Below are 23730 nucleotides of genomic sequence, written 5' to 3' on the forward strand. Positions count from 1 at the left end.
GCCTCTACACTCTAACCACTAGGCTACCTGCCACCTCTACACTCTAACCACTAGACTACCTGCCACCTCTACACTCTAACCACTAGGCTACCTGCCACCTCTACACTCTAACCACTAGGCTACCCGCCACCTCTACGCTCTAACCACTAGGCTACCTGCCACCTCTACACTCTAACCACTAGGCTACCTGCCACCTCTACACTCTAACCACTAGGCTACCTGCCACCTCTGCAGTCTAACCACTGAGAGGGGCTACCTGCCACCTCTACACTCTAACCACTGATTTTTGGCTACCTGTGAAAAAGATAAACTCAAAACCACTAGACTACCTGGCCACCTCTACGCTCTAACCACTAGGCTACCTGCCACCTCTACACTCTAACCACTAGGCTACCTGCCTCCTCTACACTCTAACCACTAGGCTACCTGCTGCCCCACATGCAGTCGTGTGGATGGGGACTGAGAGGGGGATGAGTTGGTTATCTCTGTTTCTTTCTTTATCTCTGTATGCATTTTTTTGTGATTTTTGTTTGTACCTGTGAAAAAGATAAATGACAAAACGGAATAAAAGAAGCTGGCAAGAAATCAGACTGGCATACCCCTCTGTGTGATACAATGGGTAAGACTGGCATACCCCTCTGTGTGATACAATGGGTCAGACTGGCATACCCCTCTGTGTGATACAACGGGTCAGACTGGCATACCCCTCTGTGTGATACAATGGGTCAGACTGGCATACCCCTCTGTGTGATACAATGGGTAAGACTGGCATACCCCTCTGTGATAGATGGACAACGGGTCAGACTGGCATACCCCTCTGTGTGATACAATGGGTAAGACTGGATACCCCTCTGTGGACAACGGGTAAGACTGGCATACCCCTCTGTGATGATGGACAACGGGTCAGACTGGCATACCCCTCTGTGTGATAGATGGACAACGGGTCAGACTGGCATACCCCTCTGTGTGATAGATGGACAACGGGTCAGACTGGCATACCCCTCTGTGTGATAGATGGACAACGGGTCAGACTGGCATACCCCTCTGTGTGATAGATGGACAACGGGTCAGACTGGCATACCCCTCTGTGTGATAGATGGACAACGGGTCAGACTGGCATACCCCTCTGTGTGATAGATGGACAACGGGTCAGACTGGCATACCCCTCTGTGTGATAGATGGACAACGGGTCAGACTGGCATACCCCTCTGTGTGATAGATGGACAACGGGTCAGACTGGCATACCCCTGTGTGATAGATGGACAACGGGTCAGACTGGCATACCCCTCTGTGTGATAGATGGACAATGGGTCAGACTGGCATACCCCTCTGTGTGATAGATGGACAACGGGTCAGACTGGCATACCCCTCTGTGTGATAGATGGACAACGGGTCAGACTGGCATACCCCTCTGTGTGATAGATGGACAACGGGTCAGACTGGCATACCCCTCTGTGTGATAGATGGACAACGGGTCAGATGGACACTGTGGTCAGACTGGCATGGCCCCTCTGTGTGATAGATGGACAACGGGTCAGACTGGCATAACCCCTCTGTGTGATAGATGGACAACGGGTCAGACTGGCATACCCCTCTGTGTGATAGATGGACAACGGGTCAGACTGGCATACCCCTCTGTGTGATAGATGGACAACGGGTCAGACTGGCATACCCCTCTGTGTGATAGATGGACAACGGGTCAGACTGGCATACCCCTCTGTGTGATAGATGGACAACGGGTCAGACTGGCATACCCCTCTGTGTGATAGATGGACAACGGGTCAGACTGGCATACCCCTCTGTGTGATAGATGGACAACGGGTCAGACTGGCATACCCCTCTGTGTGATAGATGGACAACGGGTCAGACTGGCATACCCCTCTGTGTGATAGATGGACAACGGGTCAGACTGGCATACCCCTCTGTGTGATAGATGGACAACGGGTCAGACTGGCATACCCCTCTGTGTGATAGATGGACAACGGGTCAGACTGGCATACCCCTCTGTGTGATAGATGGACAACGGGTCAGACTGGCATACCCCTCTGTGTGATAGATGGACAACGGGTCAGACTGGCATACCCCTCTGTGTGATACAACGGGTCAGACTGGCATTCCCCTCTGTGTGATAGATGGACAACGGGTCAGACTGGCATACCCCTCTGTGTGATAGATGGACAACGGGTCAGACTGGCATACCCCTCTGTGTGATAGATGGACAACGGGTCAGACTGGCATACCCCTCTGTGTGATAGATGGACAACGGGTCAGACTGGATAGATGGACAACCCTCTGTGTGATAGATGGACAACGGGTCAGACTGGCATACCCCTCTGTGTGATAGATGGACAACGGGTCAGACTGGCATACCCCTCTGTGTGATAGATGGACAACGGGTCAGACTGGCATACCCCTCTGTGTGATACAACGGGTCTGTGTTTTTCTATGTTGTTATATTTCTATGTGTTTGGCCTAGTATGGCCTAGTATGGCCTAGTATGGCCTAGTATGGCCTAGTATGGCCTATTATGGCCTAGTATGGTCTAGTATGGTTCTCAATCAGAGGCAGGTGTCGTTCCTTGTCTCTGATTGAGAATCATACTTAGGTATCCTGTTTTCCCCATTTTGGTTGTGGGTGTTTAGTTTCTGTTTATTGTCTGTTCACCTGGCAGAACTGGTTCGTTTTCTCTTCGTTGTTGTTTTGTGTAGTGTTCAGTTTGTTCAATTAAAATAAGACGAACACTTAGCACGCTGCATTTTGGTCCTCCTCTCCTTGCACCAACGAGAATCGTTACACAGGGTGGAAATCTACACAAAGCAATACCTTTCTACTAAGGCTTTGATCACGTTGTGCTCCTATGACTAAGAAGTCTCTACTCCCTACAACAAAGTGGTCCATTCATTTCACCAGTCATGTTTTAATCCACATTTTTTTCCCCTCCGATTGTAACTGCTAACTTTAATTTCCAGTAAGTAGTTCATTTTCAGACTTTTCCCCGAAGTGGCCGAACAAACAGTCCTGTCGTCTCAGGCAGACCTTACACCTTGTGTGGTCTTTCTCTGTGGAGCTTTTGATCTGAATCCTGATTGCTCTGGTGTGAAGTGTTTTTTGACATGCCCCCTGTCCTATCACACCTCTGCATCACAGGGCTTCAAATTCCTCTATTGTTCAACATGCCTTTTACCCTTCACAGTTCCTTATTGCATTGAATTCAAAATGACTGAATCTTTATCGCTCTCTCCCGTATGGGGACACACATACCTCTCTGCTACCTCTCACCACGGATAACAGGACTGGAAAGAGACTCTGGAATAGGGCCTCTGCTACCTCTCACCATAGATAACAGGACTGGAAAGAGACTCTGGAATAGGGCCTCTGCTACCTCTCACCACGGATAACAGGACTGGAAAGAGACTCTGGAATAGGGCCTCTGCTACCTCTCACCACGGATAACAGGACTGGAAAGAGACTCTGGAATAGGGCCTCTGCTACCTCTCACCACGGATAACAGGACTGGAAAGAGACTCTGGAATAGGGCCTCTGCTACCTCTCACCACGGATGACAGGACTGGAAAGAGACTGGAATAGGGCCTCTGCTACCTCTCACCACGGATAACAGGACTGGAAAGAGACTCTGGAATAGGGCCTCTGCTACCTCTCACCACGGATGACAGGACTGGAAAGAGACTCTGGAATAGGGCCTCTGCTACCTCTCACCACGGATAACAGGACTGGAAAGAGACTGGAATAGGGCCTGTCTCTGCTCTCAGTCTGACACACAGGGCCTTTCATTACCACACAGCCATGTCAACGGTGCCCATATGCATATCGCTGGGTCTCTCACCTGTTCAATGGTCTGATAAACACCTGCCTGTATAGATGATGACTGACAGTTTGATGTCGGAAAGAGCTCCACTCGATTCCGTCTGGTAACATTTTTTATGCAGATAACGAACTCATTCATTTATGACGGAGAGAACGGTGTTTATTTAGAAACGTTCTATTATGACTCTGATGTTACAGTATCCTGTCCTAAATATACAGGACTTGTTACAGTATCCTGTCCTAAATATACAGGACTTGTTACAGTATCCTGTCCTAAATATACAGGACTTGTTACAGTATCCTGTCCTAAATATACAGGACTTGTTACAGTATCCTGTCCTAAATATACAGGACTTATTACAGTATCCTGTCCTAAATATACAGGACTTGTTACAGTATCCTGTCCTAAATATACAGGACTTATTACAGTATCCTGTCCTAAATATACAGGACTTGTTACAGTATCCTGTCCTAAATATACAGGACTTGTTACAGTATCCTGTCCTAAATATAAGACATGGCTCTCAAGAGAAGACAGGTTATGTGCTCACTGCCAACAAAATGAGGTGGAAGCTGAGCTGCACTTCCTAACCTCCTGTCCAACGTATGACCATATTAGAGAGACATATTTCCCTCAGATTACACAGATCCACAAAGAATTCGAAAACAAACCCCATTTTGATGAACTCCCATATCTACTGGGTGAAATTCCACAGTGTGACATCACAGCAGCAAGATTTGTGACCTGTTGCCACAAGAAAAGGGCAACCAGTGAAGAACAAACACCATTGTAAATACAACCCATATTTATGCTAATTTATTTTCCCTTTTGTACTTTAACTATTTGCACATCATTACAACACTGTATATATATATAATATGACATTTGAAATGTCTTTATTCTTTTGGAACTTCTGTGAGTGTAATGTTTACTGTTCATTTTTATTGTTTATTTCACTTTTGTTTATTATCTACTCCACTTGTTTTGGTAATGTTAACATATGTTTTCCATGCCAATAAAGCTCCTTGAGAGAGAGTGAGAGAGAGAGAGAGAGAGAGAGAGTGAGAGAGAGAGAGGTTCAAATCTCTTGTACTCAGGGAAGTTTTGAATGAAACCTTTTAGCTTGGCTTCTCCTTAACTTCACCATCAGGGTAACCCACAGGCTAGTCAGTCTGAGGTCAGGGTAACCCACAGGCTAGTCAGTCTGAAGTCAGGGTAACCCACAGGCTAGTCAGTCTGGGATCAGTGTAACCCACAGGCTAGTCAGTCTGGGATCAGTGTAACCCACAGGCTAGTCCATCTGAGGTCAGGGTAACCCACAGGCTAGTCAGTCTGAGGTCAGTGTAACCCACAGGCTAGTCAGTCTGGGATCAGTGTAACCCACAGGCTAGTCAGTCTGAGGTCAGGGTAACCCACAGGCTAGTCAGTCTGGGATCAGTGTAACCCACAGGCTAGTCAGTCTGAAGTCAGTGTAACCCACAGGCTAGTCCATCTGAGGTCAGGGTAACCCACAGGCTAGTCAGTCTGGGATCAGTGTAACCCACAGGCTAGTCAGTCTGGGATCAGTGTAACCCACAGGCTAGTCAGTCTGAGGTCAGGGTAACCCACAGGCTAGTCAGTCTGGGATCAGTGTAACCCACAGGCTAGTCAGTCTGGGATCAGGGTAACCCACAGGCTAGTCAGTCTGGGATCAGTGTAACCCACAGGCTAGTCAGTCTGAGGTCAGTGTAACCCACAGGCTAGTCAGTCTGGGATCAGTGTAACCCACAGGCTAGTCAGTCTGAGGTCAGGGTAACCCACAGGCTAGTCAGTCTGGGATCAGTGTAACCCACAGGCTAGTCAGTCTGAAGTCAGTGTAACCCACAGGCTAGTCCATCTGAGGTCAGGGTAACCCACAGGCTAGTCAGTCTGGGATCAGTGTAACCCACAGGCTAGTCAGTCTGGGATCAGTGTAACCCACAGGCTAGTCAGTCTGAGGTCAGGGTAACCCACAGGCTAGTCAGTCTGGGATCAGTGTAACCCACAGGCTAGTCAGTCTGGGATCAGGGTAACCCACAGGCTAGTCAGTCTGGGATCAGTGTAACCCACAGGCTAGTCAGTCTGAGGTCAGTGTAACCCACAGGCTAGTCAGTCTGGGATCAGTGTAACCCACAGGCTAGTCAGTCTGAGGTCAGGGTAACCCACAGGCTAGTCAGTCTGGGATCAGTGTAACCCACAGGCTAGTCAGTCTGAAGTCAGTGTAACCCACAGGCTAGTCCATCTGAGGTCAGGGTAACCCACAGGCTAGTCAGTCTGGGATCAGTGTAACCCACAGGCTAGTCAGTCTGGGATCAGTGTAACCCACAGGCTAGTCAGTCTGAGGTCAGGGTAACCCACAGGCTAGTCAGTCTGGGATCAGTGTAACCCACAGGCTAGTCAGTCTGGGATCAGGGTAACCCACAGGCTAGTCAGTCTGGGATCAGTGTAACCCACAGGCTAGTCAGTCTGAGGTCAGGGTAACCCACAGGCTAGTCAGTCTGGGATCAGTGTAACCCACAGGCTAGTCAGTCTGAAGTCAGGGTAACCCACAGGCTAGTCAGTCTGAGGTCAGGGTAACCCACAGGCTAGTCAGTCTGAGGTCAGGGTAACCCACAGGCTAGTCAGTCTGAAGTCAGGGTAACCCACAGGCTAGTCAGTCTGAGGTCAGGGTAACCCACAGGCTAGTCAGTCTGAGGTCAGTGTAACCCACAGGCTAGTCCGTCTGAGGTCAGGGTAACCGACAGGCTAGTCAGTCTGGGATCAGTGTAACCCACAGGCTAGTCAGTCTGAGGTCGGGGTAACCCACAGGCTAGTCAGTCTGAAGTCAGGGTAACCCACAGGCTCGTCAGTCTGAGGTCAGGGTAACCCACAGGCTAGTCCGTCTGAGGTCAGAGTAACCCACAGGCTAGTCAGTCTGGGATCAGTGTAACCCACAGGCTAGTCAGTCTGGGATCAGTGTAACCCACAGGCTAGTCAGTCTGAGGTCAGTGTAACCCACAGGCTAGTCAGTCTGGGACCAGTGTAACCCACAGGCTAGTCAGTCTGAGGTCAGGGTAACCCACAGGCTAGTCAGTCTGGGATCAGTGTAACCCACAGGCTAGTCAGTCTGAAGTCAGGGTAACCCACAGGCTAGTCAGTCTGAGGTCAGGGTAACCCACAGGCTAGTCAGTCTGAGGTCAGGGTCACCCCAGAGGCTAGTCAGTCTGAAGTCAGGGTAACCCACAGGCTAGTCAGTCTGAGGTCAGGGTAACCCACAGGCTAGTCCGTCTGAGGTCAGGGTAACCGACAGGCTAGTCAGTCTGGGATCAGTGTAACCCACAGGCTAGTCAGTCTGAGGTCGGGGTAACCCACAGGCTAGTCAGTCTGAAGTCAGGGTAACCCACAGGCTCGTCAGTCTGAGGTCAGGGTAACCCACAGGCTAGTCCGTCTGAGGTCAGAGTAACCCACAGGCTAGTCCGTCTGAAGTCAGGGTAACCCACAAACTAGTCCGTCTGAGGTCAGGGTAACCCACAGGCTAGTCTGTCTGAGGTCAGGGTAACCCACAGGCTAGTCCGTCTGAGGTCAGGGTAACCCACAGGCTAGTCCGTCTGAGGTCAGGGTAACCCACAGGCTAGTCCGTCTGAAGTCAGGGTAACCCACAGGCTAGTCAGTCTGAGGTCAGGGTAACCCACAGGCTAGTCAGTCTGAGGTCAGGGTAACCCACAGGCTAGTCAGTCTGAGGTCAGGGTAACCCACAGGCTAGTCAGTCCAAGGTCAGGGTAACCCACAGGCTAGTCAGTCTGGGATCAGTGTAACCCACAGGCTAGTCAGTCTGGGATCAGTGTAACCCACAGGCTAGTCAGTCTGAGGTCAGGGTAACCCACAGGCTAGTCAGTCTGAGGTCAGGGTAACCCACAGGCTAGTCAGTCTGGGATCAGTGTAACCCACAGGCTAGTCAGTCTGAGGTCAGTGTAACCCACAGGCTAGTCAGTCTGAGGTCAGGGTCACCCCCAGAGGCTAGTCAGTCTGAAGTCAGGGTAACCCACAGGCTAGTCAGTCTGAGGTCAGGGTAACCCACAGGCTAGTCCGTCTGAGGTCAGGGTAACCGACAGGCTAGTCAGTCTGGGATCAGTGTAACCCACAGGCTAGTCAGTCTGAGGTCGGGGTAACCCACAGGCTAGTCAGTCTGAAGTCAGGGTAACCCACAGGCTCGTCAGTCTGAGGTCAGGGTAACCCACAGGCTAGTCCGTCTGAGGTCAGAGTAACCCACAGGCTAGTCCGTCTGAAGTCAGGGTAACCCACAAACTAGTCCGTCTGAGGTCAGGGTAACCCACAGGCTAGTCTGTCTGAGGTCAGGGTAACCCACAGGCTAGTCCGTCTGAGGTCAGGGTAACCCACAGGCTAGTCCGTCTGAGGTCAGGGTAACCCACAGGCTAGTCCGTCTGAAGTCAGGGTAACCCACAGGCTAGTCAGTCTGAGGTCAGGGTAACCCACAGGCTAGTCAGTCTGAGGTCAGGGTAACCCACAGGCTAGTCAGTCTGAGGTCAGGGTAACCCACAGGCTAGTCAGTCCAAGGTCAGGGTAACCCACAGGCTAGTCAGTCTGGGATCAGTGTAACCCACAGGCTAGTCAGTCTGAGGTCAGGGTAACCCACAGGCTAGTCAGTCTGAGGTCAGGGTAACCCACAGGCTAGTCAGTCTGGGATCAGTGTAACCCACAGGCTAGTCAGTCTGAGGTCAGGGTAACCCACAGGCTAGTCAGTCTGGGATCAGTGTAACCCACAGGCTAGTCAGTCTGAGGTCAGGGTAACCCACAGGCTAGTCAGTCTGAGGTCAGGGTAACCCACAGGCTAGTCAGTCTGGGATCAGTGTAACCCACAGGCTAGTCAGTCTGAGGTCAGGGTAACCCACAGGCTAGTCAGTCTGGGATCAGTGTAACCCACAGGCTAGTCAGTCTGAGGTCAGGGTAACCCACAGGCTAGTCAGTCTGAGGTCAGGGTAACCCACAGTGCAACCTACAGCAATAGTTAGTACCTTCCAGTCTTCCTGTCCTGTGGCTTCCTTCCTTTTAACATGATGAACAGCCAACCTGAGACATTACCTTCATTACTCATCACGCTAGTTGCCTGTACCTGAGATCTAACCCTGCCCAGGGCTCACCTGTAGCTGAGATCTAACCCTAACCCTGCCCAGGGCTCACCTGTACCTGAGATCTAACCCTGCCCAGGGCTCACCTGTACCTGAGATCTAACCCTGCCCAGGGCTCACCTGTACCTGAGATCTAACCCTGCCCAGGGCTCACCTGTACCTGAGATCTAACCCTGCCCAGGGCTCACCTGTAGCTGAGATCTAACCCTAACCCTGCCCAGGGCTCACCTGTAGCTGAGATCTAACCCTAACCCTGCCCAGGGCTCACCTGTAGCTGAGATCTAACCCTAACCCTGCCCAGGGCTCACCTGTAGCTGAGATCTAACCCTAACCCTGCCCAGGGCTCACCTGTAGCTGAGATCTAACCCTAACCCTGCCCAGGGCTCACCTGTAGCTGAGATCTAACCCTAACCCTGCCCAGGGCTCACCTGTACCTGAGATCTAACCCCAACCCTGCCCAGGGCTCACCTGTACCTGAGATCTAACCCTAACCCTGCCCAGGGCTCACCTGTAGCTGAGATCTAACCCTAACCCTGCCCAGGGCTCACCTGTAGCTGAGATCTAACCCTAACCCTGCCCAGGGCTCACCTGTAGCTGAGATCTAACCCTAACCCCGGCCCAGGGCTCACCTGTAGCTGACATCTAACCCTAACCCTTCCCAGGGCTCACCTGTACCTGAGATCTAACCACGCCCAGGACTCACCTGTACCTGAGATCTAACCCTCCCAGGGCTCACCTGTAGCTGAGATCTAACCCTAACCCTGCCCAGGGCTCACCTGTACCTGAGATCTAACCCTAACCCTGCCCAGGGCTCACCTGTAGCTGAGATCTAACCCTAACCCTGCCCAGGGCTCACCTGTAGCTGAGATCTAACCCTAACTCTGCCCAGGGCTCACCTGTAGCTGAGATCTAACCCTAACTCTGCCCAGGGCTCACCTGTAGCTGAGATCTAACCCTAACCCTGCCCAGGGCTCACCTGTAGCTGAGATCTAACCTGCCCAGGGCTCACCTGTAGCTGAGATCTAACCCTGACCCTGCCCAGGGCTCACCTGTAGCTGAGATCTGACCCTGCCCAGGGCTCACCTGTAGCTGAGATCTAACCCTAACCCTGCCCAGGGCTCACCTGTACCTGAGATCTGACCCTGCCCAGGGCTCACCTGTAGCTGAGATCTAACCCTAACCCTGCCCAGGGCTCACCTGTAGCTGAGATCTAACCCTAACCCTGCCCAGGGCTCACCTGAGCTGATGCCCAGGGCTCAACCTGAGATCTAACCCTGCCCAGGGCTCACCTGAGATCTAAGCCCATGGCTCACCTGTACCTGAGATCTAACCCTGCCCAGGGCTCACCTGTACCTGAGATCTAACCCTGCCCAGGGCTCACCTGTACCTGAGATCTAACCCTGCCCAGGGCTCACCTGTACCTGAGATCTGACCCTGCCCAGGGCTCACCTGTACCTGAGATCTGACCCTGCCCAGGGCTCACCTGTACCTGAGATCTGACCCTGCCCAGGGCTCACCTGTACCTGAGATCTAACCCTGCCCAGGGCTCACCTGTACCTGCGATCTGACCCTGCCCATGGCTCACCTGTACCTGAGATCTAACCCTGCCCAGGGCTCACCTGTACCTGAGATCATTAAATAAGCATAAATATATAAATAAGTTTGGGTCAGTCACAGTGGTCAGGTATTCTGCCGCTGTGTACTCTCTGTTTAGGGCCAAATAGCATTCTAGTTTGCTCTGTTTTTTTGTTAATTCTTTCCAATGTGTCAAGTAATTATCTTTTTGTTTTCTTATGATTTGTTTGAGTCTAATTGTGTTGCTGTCCTGGGGCTCTGTGGGGTGTGTTTGTGTTTGTGAACAGAGCCCCAGGACCAGCTTGCTTAGGGGACTCTTCTCCAGGTTCATCTCTCTGTAGGTGATGGCTCTGTAGGGTGTGTTTGTGAACAGAGCCCCAGGACCAGCTTGCTTAGGGGACTCTTCTCCAGGTTCATCTCTCTGTAGGTGATGGCTCTGTAGGGTGTGTTTGTGAACAGAGCCCCAGGACCAGCTTGCTTAGGGGACTCTTCTCCAGGTTCATCTCTCTGTAGGTGATGGCTCTGTAGGGTGTGTTTGTGAACAGAGCCCCAGGACCAGCTTGCTTAGGGGACTCTTCTCCAGGTTCACTCTGTAGGTGATGCCTCTGTAGGGTGTGTTTGTGAACAGAGCCCCAGGACCAGCTTGCTTAGGGGACTCTTCTCCAGGTTCATCTCTCTGTAGGTGATGGCTCTGTAGGGTGTGTTTGTGAACAGAGCCCCAGGACCAGCTTGCTTAGGGGACTCTTCTCCAGGTTCATCTCTCTGTAGGAGATGGCTCTGTAGGGTGTGTTTGTGAACAGAGCCCCAGGACCAGCTTGCTTAGGGGACTCTTTTCCAGGTTCATCTCTCTGTAGGTGATGGCTCTGTAGGGTGTGTTTGTGAACAGAGCCCCAGGACCAGCTTGCTTAGGGGACTCTTTTCCAGGTTCATCTCTCTGTAGGTGATGGCTCTGTAGGGTGTGTTTGTGAACAGAGCCCCAGGACCAGCTTGCTTAGGGGACTCTTCTCCAGGTTCATCTCTCTGTAGGTGAAGGCTCTGTAGGGTGTGTTTGTGAACAGAGCCCCAGGACCAGCTTGCTTAGGGACTCTTCTCCAGGTTTTTGTAGGTGATGGCTCTGTAGGGTGTGTTTTGAACAGAGCCCCAGGACCAGCTTTTAGGGGACTCTTCTCCAGGTTAATCTCTCTGTAGGTGATGGCTCTGTTATGGAAGGTTTGGGAATCGCTTCCTTTTTGTGTCTATTTTCTGGATTTTGATCATTAGTGGGTGTCGGCCTATTTCTGCTCTGTGTGCATTATTTGGTGTTTTACGTTGTACATGAAGGATATTTTTGCAGAATTCAGCATGCAGTGTCTCAATTTGATGTTTGTCCCATTTTGTGAATTCTTGGTTGGTGAGCGGACCCCAGACCTCACAACCATAAAGGGCAATGGGTTCTTTGACTGATTCAAGTATTTTGTCCCAGATCCTAATTGGTATCTTGAATTTTATGATTTAGTTTATAATTCCAAATTAAAATGTTCATCTTTGGAACAGACTTGATGTTAATCAGTTTCATATGATTGTTTTTTGGGGGGAGGTTTGTTTGACCACTTTCTGTACATATGAAGTATATTTGAATCAGACCCAGATGCATCATGGTCTTTGGGTTGAGTAGACGTTGTGGTTGTCGGCTCAATATAAAATGCAAGTACAAATGCACACATTAAATGCACATCAGCGGTTTCACACCTTAGTGATAAGAAGAGAGTCAACTCGTTCAGGTGAATTGTAACTGAATTATAATTACCCGACAGGTTAATTACATTTCAATGACTTGGTTTTCAATAAGCAGACAGACTCCAGGAAGAAGCCTTGTCACCAGATCAATTGGACCATTTTCAACTGTAGATTTTCACTACTCATCTCCTCTCTCTCTCTTCACTGCTCATCTCCTCTCTCTCTTCACTACTCATCTCCTCTCTCTCTCTCTTCACTACTCATCTCCTCTCTCTCTTCACTACTCATCTCCTCTCTCTCTCTTCACTGCTCATCTCCTCTCTCTCTTCACTACTCATCTCCTCTCTCTCTCTCTTCACTACTCATCTCCTCTCTCTCTTCACTACTCATCTCCTCTCTCTCTTCACTACTCATCTCCTCTCTCTCTCTCTTCACTACTCATATTCTATTCCCTATGTAGTGACCATGGTGATCTGGTTGATCTGGTTAATCTAGTTAAAAGTAGTGCACTATAAAGGGAATAGCATGCCGTCTGTGACGCACACTGAGTGACACGGTTAGACTGCTGTCTGTGTCTCGCAGGGAGACTGAAACAGAGACTGAAATAGTGAACTGTGTTTATATTTCAGGTCACTTCCTGGGCAACAACACAGTGATTGATGTGCTGAGGAGTCAGGGCTATGAAGTGGAGCACACTCCTGCAGGGCAGCCCATTAGCAGGTAATGATACACACCTCACTGTCCTCACCAACACACCACCCACCTCTCTATCCTCCCCAGGATCTACCCTCGTTTTATACCACCCTCTCGCACTCTTTGACTACACCTCCTTACTCTCGCTCTCAATTCAATTTCATTTCAATTTAAGGGGCTTTATTGTCATGGGAAACATATTGTCATACATTGTCAAAGGAAGTGAAATAGATAATAAACAAAAGTGAATATAAAATGAACAGTAAACATTACACTCACAAATGTTCCAATGGAATAAAGTCATTACAAATGTCATATTATGTCCATATACAGTGTTGTAACGATGTGCAAATAGTACAAAAGGGAAATTAAATAAACATAAATATGGGTTGTATTTACAATGGTGTTTGTTCTTCACTGGTTGCCCTTTTCTTGTGGCAACAGGTCACCAATCTTGCTGCTGTGATGGCACACTGTGGAATTTCACCCAGTAGATATGGGAGTTAATCAAAATGGGATTTGTTTTCTAATTCTTTATGGATCTGTGTAATCTGAGGGAAATATGTCTCTAATATGTCTCTATTTATGTAGAAGAGGGTGGGGCTTAAGCTGCATCCCTGTTTCACCCCACGGCCCTGTGGGAAGAAATGTGTGTTTTGTCCATTTTAACAGCACACTTGTAGTTTGTGTACATGGATTTTATACTGTCTTATGTTTTTCCCCCAACATCACTTTCCATTCATTTGTATAGCAGACCCTTATGCCAAATTGAGTCGAAAGGTTTTTTGAAATCAACAAAGCATGAGAAGACTTTGCCTTTGTTTTGGTTTGTTTGTTTGTCAATTAGGGTAAGCAGGGTCAATACATGGTCTGACGTAATTTGTTAAAAATCTAATTTGACATTTGCTCAGTACATTGTTTACACTGAAGAAATGTACGAGTCTGCTGTTAATGATAATGCTGAGGATTTTCCCAAGGTTGCTGTTGACGCATATCCCACGGTAGTTATTGGGGTCAAATTTGTCTCTACTTTTGTGGATTTGTGGATTGGGGAAGATGCCAGAGCTGAGGATGATGTTGAAGAGTTTTAGTATAGCCAATTGGAATTTGTTGTTTGTATATTTGATCATTTCATTGAGGATACCATCAACACCACAGGCCTTTTGGGGTTGAGGGTTTTTATTTTGTCCTGTAGTTCATCCAAGGTAATTGGAGAATCCAGTGTGTTCTGGTAGTTTTTAATAGTTGATTCTAAGATCTGTATTTGATCATGTATATGTTTTTGCTGTTTGTTCTTTGTTATAGAGCCAAAAGATTGGAGAAGTGGTTTATCCACACATCTCCGTTTGGATAGATAATTCTTCATGTTGTTGTTTGTTTAGTGTTTTCCAATTTTCCCAGAAGTGGTAAGAGTCTCTTTTTTTGGTAGGTTTCTACACTACTTTCCTCCATCTATATAATTTCTTAATATTATTCAGTTTCTCTCAATCTCTATCCTTCTCTCCCTCTGACTACCCCTCCACCTACCCTCTCTCTTTCTTTCCTTCTTTCTCTGTCTCTCTCTCTCTTTCTCTCTTGCTCGATCTTTCTCTATCTAAATTCAATTTCAATTCAAGTGGCTTTATTGTTATGGGAAAGATATGTTAACATTGCCAAAGCAAGTGAGGTAGATAATATACAAAAGTGAAATAAACAATATAAAATTAACAGTAAGCATTACACTCCAATTTACCAAAGGAATAAAGTCATTACAAATGTCATATTATGTCCATATACAGTGTTGTAACGATGTACAAATAGTTTAAGTACAAAATGGAAAACAGGTAAACGTAAATTTAGGTTGTATTTACAATGGTGTTGTCGTGTTTTTGTCTATGCCGGATTAAGTGATATGACATGCTATTCTATAAAATCATTTCTCCGTAATTAATATTACCTGATTAATCTAATCATGTAAATGTAATTAACTAGGTAGTCGGGGCACCACGAAGGAATGTTTACAGAGCTGTTATCTTCCAAATGAACTCTTAAAGACCTGGTTATCTTTTACATCAATAGCAGTCAATATTAATCGTCACCTTATTTCAGTCTCATCTGAAAGATGTAAATTCTTGGTTATCTTCATGAACCCTGGCTAACAAGTTGAATCAGCAATACAAAATTTGGTTAAATTATTTATTTACTACATACCTAAATAATCACACAGAATTTCATATATACAGGATGGATCATACATTGATTACAAATTATGTCATAAAGGAAAACACCCCTAGAGGACAGAACAGATATGACAGCTGGTTACACAAAGAAAGGGGGTGGGGTTTGATTAAAAGAGCGGGAAGACTGAGGAGCAAAAAGGTTTTGTGTCTCTATCGGGCCGTAGGCAGCTATGCTATCGTAAATACAGTGTCTTATGCATTCATTCAGCTATGCTATCGTAAATACAGTATCTTATGCATTCATTCAGCTATGCTATCATCAATACAGTATCCTATGCATTCATTCAGCTATGCTATCGTAAATACAGTATCCTATGCATTCATTCAGCTATGCTATCATCAATACAGTATCCTATGCATTCATTCAGCTATGCTATCGTAAATACCATGTCTTATGCAATCATTCAGCTATGGTATCGTAAATACAGTATCTTATGCATTCATTCAGCTATGCTATCGTAAATACCATGTCTTATGCATTCATTCAGCTATGCTATCGTAAATACAGTATCTTATGCATTCATTCAGCTATGCTATCGTAAATACAGTATCTTATGCATTCATTCAGCTATGCTATCATCAATACAGTATCCTATGCATTCATTCAGCTATGCTATCATCAATACAGTATCTTATGCATTCATTCAGCTATGCTATCGTAAATACCATGTCTTATGCAATCATTCAGCTATGCTATCGTAAATACCATGTCTTATGCAATCATTCAGCTATGGTATCGTAAATACAGTATCTTATGCATTCATTCAGCTATGCTATCGTAAATACCATGTCTTATGCAATCATTCAGCTATGCTATCGTAAATACAGTATCTTATGCATTCATTCAGCTATGCTATCGTAAATACAGTATCCTATGCATTCATTCAGCTATGCTATCATCAATACAGTATCCTATGCATTCATTCAGCTATGCTATCGTAAATACAGTATCTTATGCAATCATTCAGCTATGCTATCATCAATACAGTATCTTATGCATTCATTCAGCTATGCTATCGTAAATACAGTATCTTATGCAATCATTCAGCTATGCTATCGTAAATACAGTATCTTATGCAATCATTCAGCTATGGTATCGTAAATACAGTATCTTATGCAATCATTCAGCTATGGTATCGTAAATACAGTATCTTATGCATTCATTCAGCTATGCTATCATCAATACAGTATCTTATGCATTCATTCAGCTATGCTATCGTAAATACCATGTCTTATGCAATCATTCAGCTATGCTATCGTAAATACAGTATCTTATGCATTCATTCAGCTATGCTATCATAAATACAGTATCTTATGCATTCATTCAGCTATGCTATCGTAAATACAGTATCTTATGCATTCATTCAGCTATGCTATCGTAAATACAGTATCTTATGCATTCATTCAGCTATGCTATCGTAAATACAGTATCTTATGCATTCATTCAGCTATGCTATCGTAAATACAGTATCTTATGCATTCATTCAGCTATGCTATCGTAAATACAGTATCTTATGCATTCATTCAGCTATGCTATCGTAAATACAGTATCTTATGCATTCATTCAGCTATGCATTCATTCAGCTATGCTAACGTAAATACAGTATCTTATGCATTCATTCAGCTATGCTATCGTAAATACAGTATCTTATGCATTCATTCAGCTATGCTATTGTAAATACAGTATCTTATGCATTCATTCAGCTATGCTATCGTAAATACAGTATCTTATGCATTCATTCAGCTATGCTATCGTAAATACAGTATCCTATGCATTCATTCAGCTATGCTATCGTAAATACAGTATCTTATGCATTCATTCAGCTATGCTATCATAAATACCATGTCTTATGCATTCATTCAGCTATGCTATCGTAAATACAGTATCCTATGCAATCATTCAGCTATGCTATCGTAAATACAGTATCTTATGCATTCATTCAGCTATGCTATCGTAAATACAGTATCTTATGCATTCATTCAGCTATGCTATCGTAAATACAGTATCTTATGCATTCATTCAGCTATGCTATCGTAAATACAGTATCCTATGCAATCATTCAGCTATGCTATCGTAAATACAGTATCTTATGCATTCATTCAGCTATGCTATCGTAAATACAGTATCCTATGCATTCATTCAGCTATGCTATCGTAAATACAGTATCTTATGCATTCATTCAGCTATGCTATCGTAAATACAGTATCTTATGCATTCATTCAGCTATGCTATCGTAAATACAGTATCTTATGCATTCATTCAGCTATGCTATCGTAAATACAGTATCTTATGCATTCATTCAGCTATGCTATCGTAAATACAGTATCTTATGCATTCATTCAGCTATGCTATCGTAAATACAGTATCTTATGCAATCATTCAGCTATGCTATCGTAAATACAGTGTCTTATGCATTCATTCAGCTATGCTATCGTAAATACAGTATCCTATGCATTCATTCAGCTATGCTATCGTAAATACAGTATCTTATGCAATCATTCAGCTATGCTATTGTAAATACAGTATCTTATGCATTCATTCAGCTATGCTATCGTAAATACAGTATCCTATGCATTCATTCAGCTATGCTATCGTAAATACAGTATCTTATGCAATCATTCAGCTATGCTATTGTAAATACAGTATCCTATGCATTCATTCAGCTATGCTATTGTAAATACAGTATCTTATGCATTCATTCAGCTATGCTATTGTAAATACAGTATCCTATGCATTCATTCAGCTATGCTATCGTAAATACAGTATCTTATGCAATCATTCAGCTATGCTATTGTAAATACAGTATCTTATGCAATCATTCAGCTATGCTATTGTAAATACAGTATCTTATGCAATCATTCAGCTATGCTATTGTAAATACAGTATCTTATGCAATCATTCAGCTATGCTATCGTAAATACAGTATCCTATGCATTCATTCAGCTATGCTATCGTAAATACCATGTCTTATGCATTCATTCAGCTATGCTATCGTAAATACAGTATCTTATGCATTCATTCAGCTATGCTATCGTAAATACAGTATCTTATGCATTCATTCAGCTATGCTATCGTAAATACAGTATCTTATGCATTCATTCAGCTATGCTATCGTAAATACAGTATCTTATGCATTCATTCAGCTATGCATTCATTCAGCTATGCTAACGTAAATACAGTATCTTATGCATTCATTCAGCTATGCTATCGTAAATACAGTATCTTATGCATTCATTCAGCTATGCTATAAATACAGTAAATACAGTATCTTATGCATTCATTCAGCTATGCTATCGTAAATACAGTATCTTATGCATTCATTCAGCTATGCTATCGTAAATACAGTATCTTATGCATTCATTCAGCTATGCTATCGTAAATACAGTATCTTATGCATTCATTCAGCTATGCTATCGTAAATACAGTATCTTATGCATTCATTCAGCTATGCTATCGTAAATACAGTATCTTATGCAGCTATCATTCATTCATTCAGCTATGCTAACGTAAATACAGTATCTTATGCATTCATTCAGCTATGCTATCGTAAATACAGTATCTTATGCATTCATTCAGCTATGCTATTGTAAATACAGTATCTTATGCATTCATTCAGCTATGCTAACGTAAATACAGTATCCTATGCATTCATTCAGCTATGCTATCGTAAATACAGTATCTTATGCATTCATTCAGCTATGCTAACGTAAATACAGTATCTTATGCATTCATTCAGCTATGCTATCGTAAATACAGTATCTTATGCATTCATTCAGCTATGCTATCGTAAATACAGTATCTTATGCATTCATTCAGCTATGCTATCGTAAATACAGTATCTTATGCATTCATTCAGCTATGCTATCGTAAATACAGTATCTTATGCATTCATTCAGCTATGCTATCGTAAATACAGTATCTTATGCATTCATTCAGCTATGCTATCGTAAATACAGTATCTTATGCATTCATTCAGCTATGCTATCGTAAATACAGTATCTTATGCATTCATTCAGCTATGCTATCGTAAATACAGTATCTTATGCATTCATTCAGCTATGCTATCGTAAATACAGTATCTTATGCATTCATTCAGCTATGCTATCGTAAATACAGTATCTTATGCATTCATTCAGCTATGCTATCGTAAATACAGTATCTTATGCATTCATTCAGCTATGCTATCGTAAATACAGTATCTTATGCATTCATTCAGCTATGCTATCGTAAATACAGTCATCTATCATATGCATTCATTCAGCTATGCTATCGTAAATACAGTATCTTATGCATTCATTCAGCTATGCTATCGTAAATACAGTATCTTATGCATTCATTCAGCTATGCTATCGTAAATACAGTATCTTATGCATTCATTCAGCTATGCTAAATACAGTATCTTATGCATTCATTCAGTATCTTATATGCTATCGTAAATACAGTATCTATGCATTCATTCAGCTATGCTATCGTAAATACAGTATCTATGCATTCATTCAGCTATGCTATCGTAAATACAGTATCTATGCATTCATTCAGCTATGCTATCGTAAATACAGTATCTTATGCATTCATTCAGCTATGCTAACGTAAATACAGTATCTTATGCATTCATTCAGCTATGCTATCGTAAATACAGTATCTTATGCATTCATTCAGCTATGCTATCGTAAATACAGTATCTTATGCATTCATTCAGCTATGCTATCGTAAATACAGTATCTTATGCATTCATTCAGCTATGCTATCGTAAATACAGTATCTTATGCATTCATTCAGCTATGCTATCGTAAATACAGTATCTATGCATTCATTCAGCTATGCTATCGTAAATACAGTATCTTATGCATTCATTCAGCTATGCTATCATCAATACAGTATCTATGCATTCATTCAGCTATGCTATCGTAAATACAGTATCCTATGCATTCATTCAGCTATGCTAACGTAAATACAGTATCTTATGCATTCATTCAGCTATGCTATCGTAAATACAGTATCTTATGCATTCATTCAGCTATGCTATCGTAAATACAGTATCTTATGCATTCATTCAGCTATGCTATCGTAAATACAGTATCTTATGCATTCATTCAGCTATGCTATCATAAATACAGTATCTTATGCATTCATTCAGCTATGCTATCATCAATACAGTATCCTATGCATTCATTCAGCTATGCTATCATAAATACAGTATCCTATGCATTCATTCAGCTATGCTATCGTAAATACAGTATCTATGCATTCATTCAGCTATGCTATCGTAAATACAGTATCTTATGCATTCATTCAGCTATGCTATCGTAAATACAGTATCTTATGCATTCATTCAGCTATGCTATCGTAAATACAGTATCTATGCATTCATTCAGCTATGCTATCGTAAATACAGTATCTATGCATTCATTCAGCTATGCTATCGTAAATACAGTATCTATGCATTCATTCAGCTATGCTATCGTAAATACAGTATCTTATGCATTCATTCAGCTATGCTATCGTAAATACAGTATCTTATGCATTCATTCAGCTATGCTATCGTAAATACAGTATCTTATGCATTCATTCAGCTATGCTATCGTAAATACAGTATCTTATGCATTCATTCAGCTATGCTATCGTAAATACAGTATCTTATGCATTCATTCAGCTATGCTATCGTAAATACAGTATCTTATGCATTCATTCAGCTATGCTATCATAAATACAGTATCTTATGCATTCATTCAGCTATGCTATCGTAAATACAGTATCTTATGCATTCATTCAGCTATGCTATCGTAAATACAGTATCTTATGCATTCATTCAGCTATGCTATCATAAATACAGTATCTTATGCATTCATTCAGCTATGCTATCGTAAATACAGTATCTATGCATTCATTCAGCTATGCTATCGTAAATACAGTATCTATGCATTCATTCAGCTATGCTATCGTAAATACAGTATCCTATGCATTCATTCAGCTATGCTATCGTAAATACAGTATCTATGCATTCATTCAGCTATGCTATCGTACATACAGTATCCTATGCATTCATTCAGCTATGCTATCGTAAATACAGTATCTTATGCATTCATTCAGCTATGCTATCGTAAATACAGTATCTTATGCAATCATTCAGCTATGCTATCGTAAATACAGTATCTTATGCATTCATTCAGCTATGCTATCATCAATACAGTATCCTATGCATTCATTCAGCTATGCTATCGTAAATACAGTATCTTATGCAATCATTCAGCTATGCTATCGTAAATACAGTATCTTATGCATTCATTCAGCTATGCTATCGTAAATACAGTATCTTATGCATTCATTCAGCTATGCTATCATAAATACAGTATCTTATGCATTCTAAATTACCGCCCATTTGAAAAAGAAAAATGCAATAAATATTTACTCTTCGGTAGATGGGAAGAATGTCTCTGGTGGTAAACTGGTGTTTCGTAGTATAATGTCGTAGTATAATGTCGTAGTATAGTGTCGTAGTATAATGCCGTAGTATAATGTCGTAGTATAATGTCGTAGTATAATGTCGTAGTATAATGTCGTAGTATAGTGTCGTAGTATAATGTCGTAGTATAATGTCGTAGTATAGTGTCGTAGTATAATGTCGTAGTATAATGTCGTAGTATAATGTCGTAGTATAGTGTCGTAGTATAATGTCGTAGTATAATGTCGTAGTATAATGTCGTAGTATAATGTCGTAGTATAATGTCGTAGTATAATGTCGTAGTATAGTGTCGTAGTATAATGTCGTAGTATAATGTCGTAGTATAATGTCGTAGTATAATGTCGTAGTATAGTGTCGTAGTATAATGTCGTAGTATAATGTCGTAGTATAGTGTCGTAGTATAGTGTCGTAGTATAATGTCGTAGTATAATGTCGTAGTATAATGTCGTAGTATAGTGTCGTAGTATAGTGTCGTAGTATAATGTCGTAGTATAATGTCGTAGTATAGTTGTGCGTGTTAGACTGGATACGTTGTCCGTCCTTTCCTAGCCCACATTTACAGCTGCTGTTGCTAACTCAATGGCTAGGAGGTATCACTTATGGAGTGAATAAGAGTTCAAAGTTCATACCAAGATGCCATACTTTTAAGCTCATGCTATATTCTGGCTGGTATCGTCAAAATTCATCCTTCCAGCGTGTAGGTTGTCGTCACATTGTAATTTGATACCAATTTCGTTAGGTTCTTGCTGAGGTTGGCTTAGTTCTGTAGGTGATCTTTGTCCTTTCAACGTGGGGATGGTAAGTCCTCACGTCCTTGGAACAGATCGTTACATTTTCGTAAAGAGGCTTATATAGGATTGGGAGAGAGGGCCGTGTTTCATAGTTTACAACCAATGTCTGTTCACATGGGCGGGGCCACTGAGTTGGCAGAGTTTACAACCAATGTCTGTTCACATGGGCGGGGCCACTGAGTTGGCAGAGTTTACAACCAATGTCTGTTCACATGGGCGGGGCCACTGAGTTGGCAGAGTTTACAACCAATGTCTGTTCACATGGGCGGGGCCACTGAGTTGGCAGAGTTTACAACCAATGTCTGTTCACATGGGCGGGGCCACTGAGTTGAGCATAGTTTACAACCAATGTCTGTTCACATGGGCGGGGCCACTGAGTTGAGCATAGTTTACAACCAATGTCTGTTCACATGGGCGGGGCCACTGAGTTGAGCATAGTTTACAACCAATGTCTGTTCACATGGGCGGGGCCACTGAGTTGAGCATAGTTTACAACCAATGTCTGTTCACATGGGCGGGGCCACTGAGTTGAGCATAGTTCACTCATGAAAAACTAATTCTCTCATTTAGGAGCTAAAATTACATTTCATCTTTTCACAAATAGTTTCATATTTAAACATTTAAATCATACAACAATTCCATGTGAATCTGATAACTAGAATGTGTAGATTTTCCAAGATACAGTTTATGTCATCCTATCATCAGTAATAATGTCTCAGACGCCAACTGATCTGACATCATATTCATTAAGCCTCAACGCATATTTTAAACTGGTTGGATTACCGAAATATGGTTCCTTTTGATGTCACCAGACTCTCAATGTTAACAAAGGGATTTTCAATAGTCACATCAGTAGAGTAGAGAGAGGAAAACGGGAAAAGGTATTTTATGGGGGTCATAAACCTCCCCCCTCAGGCAAACGCCATGACAGTGTTTGTTCTTCACTGGTTGCCCTTTTCTTGTGGCAACAGGTCACAAATCTTGCTGCTGTGATGGCACTCTGTGGTATTTCACCCAGTAGATATTGGAGTTTATCAGAATTGGATTTGTTTTCAAATTCTTTGTGGGTCTGTGTAATCTGACGGAAATATGTCTCTCTAATATGGTTATACATTTGGCAGGTGGTTAGGAAGTACAGCTCAGTTTCCACCTCATTTTGTGGGCAGTGAGCACATAGCCCGTCTTCTCTTGAGAGCCATGTCTGCCTACTGCAGCCTTTCTCAATAGTACGGCTATGCTCACTGAGTCTGTACATACCCCTCCTTTCTCTCTCTCTCTCTCTCTCTCTGACTACCCCTCATT

At 43.6% G+C, this 23730-nt stretch overlaps 1 protein-coding gene across 4 annotated transcripts in view; it reads left to right on the forward strand.

The window, feature by feature from the left end:
* Positions 1–23730, forward strand: part of LOC121840219 (metalloprotease TIKI1-like) — a 157225-nt gene that overhangs the window by 105666 nt on the left and 27829 nt on the right. For all 4 annotated transcript variants that reach the window (XR_006079484.1, XR_006079485.1, XR_006079486.1 and 1 more), the window contains exon 5: positions 12891–12981. Coding sequence is in view for 1 of the 4 variants with exons in the window: in XM_042302764.1 (XP_042158698.1) it covers positions 12891–12981 (91 nt within the window). In the remaining 3 variants the exon portion in view is untranslated. The remainder of the gene's footprint in view (positions 1–12890; positions 12982–23730) is intronic.

This window comes from Oncorhynchus tshawytscha, linkage group LG20, assembly GCF_018296145.1.
Source record: "Oncorhynchus tshawytscha isolate Ot180627B linkage group LG20, Otsh_v2.0, whole genome shotgun sequence".
In the NCBI taxonomy this organism is placed as follows: Eukaryota; Metazoa; Chordata; class Actinopteri; order Salmoniformes; family Salmonidae; genus Oncorhynchus; species Oncorhynchus tshawytscha.